Source organism: Glycine max, chromosome 9 (assembly GCF_000004515.6).
Source record: "Glycine max cultivar Williams 82 chromosome 9, Glycine_max_v4.0, whole genome shotgun sequence".
Classification (NCBI taxonomy): Eukaryota; Viridiplantae; Streptophyta; class Magnoliopsida; order Fabales; family Fabaceae; genus Glycine; species Glycine max.
The window spans coordinates 41446630-41456426 of record NC_038245.2 but is presented as its reverse complement, the minus strand read 5'-3'; the positions used below and the strand labels follow the sequence as shown (position 1 = coordinate 41456426).

At 34.6% G+C, this 9797-nt stretch overlaps 2 protein-coding genes across 2 annotated transcripts; one reads left to right on the top strand and one right to left on the bottom strand.

The window, feature by feature from the left end:
- Positions 1-3861: 3861 nt before the first annotated feature.
- Positions 3862-6737, top strand: LOC100798961 (pentatricopeptide repeat-containing protein At5g66520). The gene has a single exon (XM_003533307.5). It carries the CDS (start codon positions 4182-4184, stop codon positions 5802-5804), a length of 1623 nt encoding a protein of 540 aa, XP_003533355.1. The 5' UTR covers positions 3862-4181; the 3' UTR covers positions 5805-6737.
- LOC100819052 (kinesin-like protein KIF21A) lies at positions 6471-8267 on the bottom strand. Its single transcript, XM_003534109.5, has 2 exons — positions 7980-8267; positions 6471-6984 (listed from the first exon to the last, which is right to left on the bottom strand). Exons 1-2 carry the CDS (start codon positions 8143-8145, stop codon positions 6704-6706), a joined length of 447 nt encoding a protein of 148 aa, XP_003534157.1. The 5' UTR covers positions 8146-8267; the 3' UTR covers positions 6471-6703.
- Positions 8268-9797: the final 1530 nt, after the last annotated feature.

Genomic DNA, 9797 nt, shown 5'->3' with positions numbered 1-9797 from the left:
CAAGAGGAGTAAAACAATCCCGGTTTGATGTCTTTCTTGTACACAAATCATTGCCAAGATAGCATCTTTTTCTTTGAAAACGTATTTCCTGCATCTGCTATCCCACCCTTGATGATGATTTCATTCTTAACATTCCATAAGCACCAACAAGTAACATGCCAAAATAAAAACTTCCATCGTTTTATTTTAGTTGCCCTAATAAAGAATCCCATCTGTTCATATAATTGAACAATATCCGTAGGAATTACCATTGAAATATCCAACCAATCAAAGACAGCATTCCATATTCCAACAGAAAATGGGCATGCCATTAATAAGTGATCTCTATCCTCTATGTTTGAGTGACGAAAGGTGCGAGATATTTGTGAAATCTGAATACCTCTTCGTTGCAGCTACTAACATGTTGGTACCCTGTCCTGAATCAATTTGCAAGAAAATACAAGAACCTTTGAAGGCACATCACTTGCCCACAAATGTTTTAAGATCGAATATTGTTGTAATGTATCTGGCTCATTGGATTGGTGTTGAATTATGATTTTATATGCTGAGGCCACATAAAACCTTTTTGAATCATCTCCTTTCCACTCCCACGAGTCCTCAGAATTTCCTTCCTCATATACTCCTTGAAGCCCATTCTTGAGCTATTAAAGAAGCTCCTCCTCCCAGATGAACAGATTGTGTCTCCATACCCATCTCCACTCTAATCCTATTGTTGGTGTTGGTACTAGCTCAGCTAGGTAGGCTTCTTTGGTTGTCGCTATTTGAAACAACCTTGCAAAAGAATCTTTAAGACAATTCTCTCCCAACCATCTATCTGACCAGAAAATAATTTGTTTTCCATTTCCTACCTTTCTCTGCACTAGATCTAAGAATCACCTTGCAGGACTTGCCTCATTAGAATCTAATCCACAAATATCACACCACCATATTTAAGTATTTGTAATTTTCATCTGGTGAGGCTGTTGCAAATTACCATATCTATATGATAACAACTTGTACCAAATCATTGATCTGTCTGTTAGAAACTGCCACCACCATTTATCTAGTAGGCAAATGTTGAATTTCTCCAAATTCTTGTTGCCCAAACCACCATCTTGCTTCAAGAGACATATCTTCTCCCATGATACCCAATTGATCTTCTGGTTTTCAGACCATCCCTGCCACAGAAATTTGCGTTGTATTGTAACTAATGATTGGATAACCTTCCTTTGGGCCCTGTAAAAAGAAAAGAAATAAAGGGGTAAGCTGTTTAAAACAGAATTTATTATGACCACTCTCCCTCCCATAGATAAGTGTTTCCCTCTCCAACCCACAAGTCTCTTTTAGAAAATAACTATGATTGGTGCCCATGTATGGCATTTACGTGGATTAGCCCCAATCGGAATCCCTAGGAACTTAAGAGGCAAAATACCAATGTTGCAATGCAGAAAGTTCTCCGCTGCTTGTAAAAATAGACCATCAATATTAATCCCATATATACTACTTTTATGAAAGTTGATTCTAAGACCCGAGACCAATTCATAACTTCTGAAGATTGCTTTTAATGCCCACAGGTTATCTTGAGTTTCTTTGCCAACAATTATCGAATCCTCCGTATACTGCAAGATAGAGAAATTTGTCTCATCATCCATTTGAAAGCCTTTGAAAACATCCTTCTCCACCGTACTTCTCATTAATCTTGAAAGTCCTTCAGCTGCAATAAGAAACAGGAAAGGGGCTAAGGGATTCCCTTATTTTAGACCTCTTCTAGCTTCAAATTGTGTAGTGGGACTTCCATTCACAAGAACTGGAATGTTGCTTAAAAACATTGTGGCTTTTATCCAAGACCTTCATTTTTCATCAAAGCCAAGCCTTCTCATCATGTAATAAAAAAAGGACCAGCTTACAGAATCGTAAGCTTTTTGGAAATCCACCTTAAACATGAGTAATTTTTGCCCATTTCTCTTAGCCCAGTCAATTAATTCATTGGCAACTAGCACCCCCGTCAAGTATTTGTTGACCCGGGATAAAGGCACACTGACAGTCAGATATAACTGAAGGAAGTACCTTTTTAATCCTTTTCGCCATCAGCTTTGATATGATCTAATGAATGTTGCTTATCAGCCATATATGACAAAATCAGCCAAGCCTAAAGGATGATCCTGCTTCACTATCAAAGTTATAAAGGAGGCTATAATAGCCTTTGGTAGTTCAACATTACGAAAGAACTCACACACTCCATCACATATATCCTTCCCAACTATACTCCAGCACTCTTTAAAAAATTCTTAGTTGAATCTATTGGTCCAAGACTTTTCCTATTGCCACAGCTCCACACTGTCGCTTTAATTTCCTCATCTGCAAAATCAGCAACTGAGGATTCAGACTCCATAGAACTGAGACATTTGAATTCTATTCCATCCAAATTTGGTCTGTCAAGTTCTGGCTCCTGATAAACCTCCTCAAAATAATTCCTCACTGCATCTTTCACACCACCAACATTGTCTATCCACCCAATTTGCGATTGTATTGTTGTCAATTGGTTCCTTCGCTGTCTAAATCTCATATAAGAATGAAAATACCTGCTATTAGAGTCTCCCAGTTTAATTCATCTGACCCTGGATTTCTGAAATAACATGCTTTCTTTCTGTCTAATTCATCTCCAGATTCTTCAGAGAGTAATCTTCTTTGATCAGAGCATTGGATCTGCCCCTCAATCATGTTTGTATCAAGCACGTCCATTTCACTAACCAACTCTTCAATTTTCGCATCCAAGCCACCAAAAGTCTCCCTACTCCAGCTTTTAATCTTGATCTTTAATGCCTTCATTTTCTCTTTGACTGCGTAAAGTTTCCAACCCTGCACATTCATTTGATTCCAACACATTGCAACCATATTTCTGAAATCAAGGTGTTCAAACTAGTAATTGAAAAAACGAAATGGTTTAGGACCCCAGTTTTTAATTTCATTTTTCAACATAACATAGCAATGGTCTGAAATGTACCTTTGCCCAACCCACTGATTTGAAACTCCCCACAAGTATATAAGATCTTCTGACATCAAAAACCGATCTTTTGAAATGTTCCTTCTTTCGGCACAGTGATTTATTTATTTCAAAGAATCAATGAGTTCACTCTTTTTTTTTTTCAAATAATTATGACATTGTAATCAAATTTATACCAAAAACCATATTTGAATGCGGTTTAACCGATCTTTCAAAGATCAAATATACACTTTTTTAAGCTCTTACTTTTTATCAGCTTTTAAGCTCCTTTTTAACAGTAACCGAATAAAGCAGGGGAATGTTCAAAAGTTCATAAAACAAACCCGGAAATTTAAACAAGGTTAGACTCTGGCACTTTTTATGGACTTGGTATGCATCATCTTTATAAAGGCTTGAATCGTCATTGAGAGAAATAAGGGTTCCTGAACAGTCCTTTTTGTTAACTTCTCCATATTCAAAACTTCAAAGCATTGAAAAGAAGATTCAAATTTCAATATACTCAAAGTATCCCTACTCAGTTTGAAAAATTCAATAATCAATATTACATACACAAACATAATAAGTTGTGAATTTATTGAAATATTATTAGTTGATTTTCTCCTCAACAACGAGAATTACTTATTTTATTTTTATTCACTTTAAATAAGTCAATTTCTTAAAAAATATGTAACACTTTACTTCCCATTAGTTATTATTAGTTCATCTGAGTCATCTCTTCCTAACCATCAAGGACTCAAACTTCTTTAGTTGTTCATAAGCCTCCCTAGATTCATACTCCTCTCTTTCACACGTCCCCAGATCATTAAATTTTTCTTCCACCTTCTTTTGTATCTCATATAGTAATTCGAATATTACTCCAAAGATTACTAAACGCAGTAGTCCAAGTAGAATGTCTTTTAGTTACTTCACGTAAGTGCATGGTGTGGAAGAAAGTAAATGTTACAAAAAACAAATTGATATGGTAACACTCCCAATTGGGATATAAATTATTTATCAAAAATAAAAAAGAAGCAGTAAAAGAAAAAAAGAAATTTAACATACATGGAATAAAAATAATGAGAAGGTGAGATTCTTAGCATACATTTTGAGCTAAATCCCATAACTTTGATTAGTCCTTTTGCCTACAATATTGAACCCATAATATTAAAGAGTTTGGTTCACTTTTAGTTGTGTGCTTCACTGTTTTGAGTTGATTATAATGGTTACTCATCTTGAGTTCAAAACTGTAGAATCCTTAAGCCTAACCCTTAGGAACACACTCTCTAGATTGATTGAACAATGCAAGAACCTGAGAGAGCTCAAAAAAACTCATACCCAGATTCTAAAGTCCCCAACTTTACACACTGGTGATCAATATTATCTCATTACCCGTCTCCTATATGTTTGTTCCTTTTCCTATTATGGTTCTTTCAGTTATGCCACCAATGTCTTTCACATGATCAAGAACCCAGATCTTCGTGCCTACAACATCATGATCAGAGCATATATAAGCATGGAGAGTGGTGATGACACCCATTTTTGCAAGGCTTTGATGTTGTATAAGCAAATGTTTTGCAAGGACATTGTGCCCAATTGTCTCACTTTCCCCTTCCTTTTAAAGGGTTGCACTCAGTGGCTGGATGGTGCTACTGGCCAAGCTATTCATACCCAAGTGATTAAGTTTGGATTCTTAAAGGATGTTTATGTTGCCAATTCTTTGATCAGCTTGTACATGGCTGGTGGGTTGTTGAGTAATGCCAGGAAGGTGTTTGATGAAATGCTGGTAACAGATGTTGTCACTTGGAACTCAATGGTGATTGGGTGTTTGAGAAATGGAGGACTTGACATGGCAATGGATTTGTTTAGAAAGATGAATGGGAGGAATATCATAACTTGGAATTCCATTATTACAGGGTTGGCTCAAGGGGGGAGCGCAAAGGAGTCACTGGAACTTTTCCATGAAATGCAGATTTTGAGTGATGATATGGTTAAACCGGATAAGATTACAATAGCTAGTGTCCTTTCAGCTTGTGCGCAACTTGGTGCTATAGACCATGGGAAATGGGTGCATGGTTATCTGAGAAGAAACGGCATAGAGTGTGATGTGGTAATTGGAACAGCACTTGTCAATATGTATGGCAAGTGTGGGGATGTGCAGAAAGCATTTGAAATCTTCGAAGAAATGCCTGAGAAGGATGCCTCTGCATGGACCGTAATGATTTCGGTGTTTGCTCTTCATGGATTAGGTTGGAAGGCTTTCAATTGCTTTTTAGAGATGGAAAAAGCTGGAGTCAAGCCAAACCATGTGACATTTGTTGGATTATTGTCAGCGTGCGCTCATTCTGGTTTGGTAGAACAAGGTCGCTGGTGCTTTGATGTAATGAAACGTGTTTACTCGATTGAACCACAAGTTTATCACTATGCTTGCATGGTTGACATTCTTAGTCGAGCAAGGCTGTTTGATGAGTCAGAGATTCTCATAAGAAGCATGCCGATGAAGCCGGATGTTTATGTTTGGGGTGCATTACTTGGAGGTTGTCAGATGCATGGGAATGTGGAATTAGGAGAAAAGGTAGTTCATCATTTGATAGACTTGGAACCTCATAATCATGCTTTCTATGTGAACTGGTGTGATATATATGCCAAAGCTGGCATGTTTGATGCTGCCAAAAGAATTAGGAATATAATGAAAGAAAAAAGAATAGAAAAGAAAATCCCAGGCTGTAGCATGATTGAAATCAATGGAGAGGTTCAAGAATTCTCAGCTGGAGGATCATCTGAACTTCCCATGAAAGAACTAGTATTGGTCTTAAATGGATTAAGTAACGAAATGAAGATATGAATACATTGAATTATCAGCAAAAGCATAATTTCAATGGTTGTATGGTGAAATTTGCGTATTACTTTGTTAAACAGTAGTCCAACAATCAATCGCTGGTAGCATGTGTTGTAATTTCTCTTCATGGCTTAATATTACTAACTTTTTCAATGAAAAGTAGGCATTGAAATCTTGCGGCAAATTACAGGAAATACAGTAACATGGCTTGTTCAAGTGTTATCTGAATTATTACGCATAAATTTATGGTGATGCAGAGCTGTGTACTGGATATGTAATACTAGGACACATGTAAAGAGTCATTAAAAGATATGGAATACTGGAATATTACATCAAACAAAATCAAGGACTTGTAACACTAAAACCAATTTCCTTATATAAGTGTACTAATACCCCCAACGATCATATTCCTTTCTTCAAAACTTTCGTTAAAAAGCAAAATTGAATCGAAAACCTTTTTCCCTTGCGAATTCATATTAGTTTATTTCCAATTTGAACTCCCAAGCAGCAAAGTCTCTCATTAGTAAACAGTATATGATTTTCCTATGATGAGTGTTAATTACAAATAAAACTACTGATTTATTTTTTTCACATATATTCATGCTAATTATAAGTAGCATTGCCCACTTCGAAGTAAATGAAATGCCACTACCATAAGATGTACAGCATTAATTAGCAAGAGCAGTATTATAGTATGTATGATGTAATTTCATGGTTGAGATTGACCACAAAATTTCTAACCATGAGAAAATGTTAGCAGCTCATAAAAACGCTACAAACTAAAGAATAAAAAGCAAGCTCCATATAGTTTAACAGCAGTAACCATAGCCACCTCCTGTTATATGTTTTACAACACAGTCAATCCAAGGCTGATTTGAAATCTTGACACCCACTGCAGAGTTCAATCATCTCTTATATTTTCCTTCATCAACTCCATTCCTTCCATTAAAACCAGGATCAAAATCTTCTTCATCATCATTATCAGTGTCATCTATTTCCTCCCAATCAGAATCAGACTCGTCCTCTTCATCTTCCGACAATGCCCGCTTCCCTAGAATTTCCCTCATCAACTCCTCATCAGCTTCTATAGGCTTCCCTGCTAAATACCTCTGCAATATAGCCTCAAACACAGAAGGAATTGCCTCAGCATCCCCCTCTTGAAGCTTTGCCACACGCCTCTTCAACTCTTTATAACCCAAACACAGTAGACACACACAATAAAATTCTTTTAGCATAGACTCAAAAGATCTATATTTGAAACCAATGTATTAAAATCCTAACTGGCTCATTCAATCAGTTGGATTACGATCCAGTTATGTCTCCAACTCAATTACACCTTATTTCATAACACCAAAAATGTTACCACCTCGCTTTCTAGCAAATTCTTTTAACACATTTGTATTGAGAAACTTTTATGGCCCTCATAATTTATTTAGTCAAACTCTCGTGAATTTTACAAAATAATAAAGAGAAATTAGTATTCACTTTGACACTGTGAAGAGTTTTTACAGGGTCAACTAATTAGAGTGATAATTTATTGACTTTTATAATAACTATTTTAGAGGTCATGGTATGATTTTTGATGATATAAAATATTTTACGGATATTGCATAGGAACCAATCTCCAACAAGAGAAAACAATGTCTGCATTGATAATGTAAAAGGATCTTTATGGCCTCAACTTATTAGAAATTATAATATATGATAAATTTATTATTTTATAATAACTATTTTGAAAGTCACATTTAGCATGATTTATGATTAGTTGACTTTTACCTTGGTATTGCAAAAAAAAAAAAAAAAACCTCTCATAATAATAAACCATCAATTTAGTCCTTGAAGTATCATCCCCTCTTCTACATAGACCTTAATCTAATAAAATTATATAAGTAATTTTTAAAGTATTAAATATCCATCAATTTAGTCCCTGGGTAGTTTATATATTCTAACCTTTGAGAAACTTATTTGAAAATAAAATCAAATTGAGGACAATATTGCATAATTTCTAATACTTTAAGGACTACTTATATAATTTAGAGAGAGAGAGAGTTCAGAGAACAAATTGATGGTTTATTCCTGTACGAGAAAAGTTGTAACTTGTAAGTGTTGAAAGAAGCATTTTATCAAACATGTGAAGGACACCCAAGTAATTGAGAGAAAAGAAAAGGCAATAAGTGTTACCTTCGTTGCTAATGTCTTCAAGGAGGGAGTGGGGTTTGTCGGGGACATGGGAGCGAGAAGAGAAGGAGGTGGGTGCTGTAGCTGTAGGAGAGAAGATGGAAGGAGTGGGAGAGAAACGAAGACGGCGCGCGTGGAAGGACAAGTTTCTGAGAAGGTTTGCGTTCATCCTTGTTTGTTCCTCCTACGTTGCCAAGTCACGAAATCCACCACAAAGTTGATGATGTTTTAAAAGGAATAATAATTTGGGGGGTGGCTGCAAGAAAAAAAGAGATACGTTGAAAAGAAAGAGAGAAAAAAAGTGTAGAGTTTAATTTTAAGAAAATATCTTCAATATGATTTTTAAAAGAAAAAAAGAAAGAAAATCAAATGTGTTTTTTCCTTTTAAAAATTAAATAATCAAAATTTAACTTTCCATGGTGAACCAGTCAAAAAGTGACTACTGAAGATGATTATTATTTTATCTATTTTGGTTAAAGAAATTGTAAAATGACAAATTAACCTCCATAAAATAATTGAAAAAGTGGCTGGGAAAGCTCTAGCCCCAGTTGATCGTCGCCGCTCCATCCGCGTAACAAATGTTTGATACACTGATTAATTGCATGCATTTGATTCATTCACCATATAAAATGCTAAAAAGAAAGTGAAAAAGAAACCCCCCACTACAAAATTTTATTTATGTTATTAATCTTAAATATTGCAAAGAAAGATAACCCTGGTAATCTTTCACTAGTTGGAGATAGGTCTGAAACATTCATTAAAGCAAAAGCAACAATAGATGCAGTTTCTGACGTACCCAATAAGCATTAGATTCCAGGAAAATAATTTTTTAGGGCATTGAAAGCTCATATAAAGGACAAATATACAATATTGAAGCAATAGAAGTGGAGAAATTAGATAATTGATAGGCTCCTTCAATCTGGCATGTATTTTTTGGAATGTTAAAAACAAAACATTGTTCCACAAAGTACATTCCAAAATAGTGATTATGCTTGTTATGGGTATAAAATGTATATAAGATGATAAAAATTAGAATAAATAAAAAATAAATGGGAGTATGCTTTGCAAAAACATTGGTGTGGATATAACAATAGCCCAACAAACATGTTGGTCTTCGGCCTAATAAAAGTGATTGATACCATTTTCAAGGTAATAGTTACAAAAATAAGATGGAAAATTCACAAACCTAGAGACGTGTGTTCTTGAGCCTCATACAAATCTCTCAAACTTGCTGCCAGTTTCCAACATCTACTTTCTCAAATGTTGCAATGATTAATTTTACTTTTATTAACAATATTTTTTTTTATTAATGTTTATATAACCAATCTAAGGAACATATACGAATGTATTAATTGAAAAATCGACTCTTTTTACAGTCTTAAAGCCATCCGAATTTAGTTATTCATATAGCAAATATTCACGGTAAGTCAAACAAAATATTACCCATCTTTCTTTTATTATCAATATAAATGTTCAATACTAGCCGTAAAAAATTGACACGTGTATATAAAAGGAATGCTAAAATGATTGATTCATTTAACAAATATATACGGTAAGTAGGGGTGTGTCAGTTAAAAAAAAATTTAAAGTGAATTAATTTTTAATCAATTTTAAATTAGTTTTAAGATATGAATCAGTTTTGAACCGATTTTTGAACTAGTTTTTAAACTATTTTTTTAAATAAAAAAATATTTAAATAAAAATCAATTCGGTTTGTAGAAACAATTTGGTTAACCGAATTAGTTTTATAAAATAGTACACTCATTTCTTCTTGAACTAGTTCGAGGAAAAGAAACAATTCTATTTAGGTTCAGTTATAAT

Excerpts from the sequence above, each read along its gene's own strand:
- LOC100798961 (XM_003533307.5), top strand. The coding sequence starts at position 4,182 with ATGGTTACTCATCTTGAGTTCAAAACTGTAGAATCCTTAAGCCTAACC.
- LOC100819052 (XM_003534109.5), bottom strand. The coding sequence starts at position 8,145 with ATGAACGCAAACCTTCTCAGAAACTTGTCCTTCCACGCGCGCCGTCTT. Across the intron at positions 6,985-7,979 it reads TGAAGACATTAGCAACGAAG|AGTTGAAGAGGCGTGTGGCA; the intron begins GTAACACTTATT and ends TGGGTTATAAAG.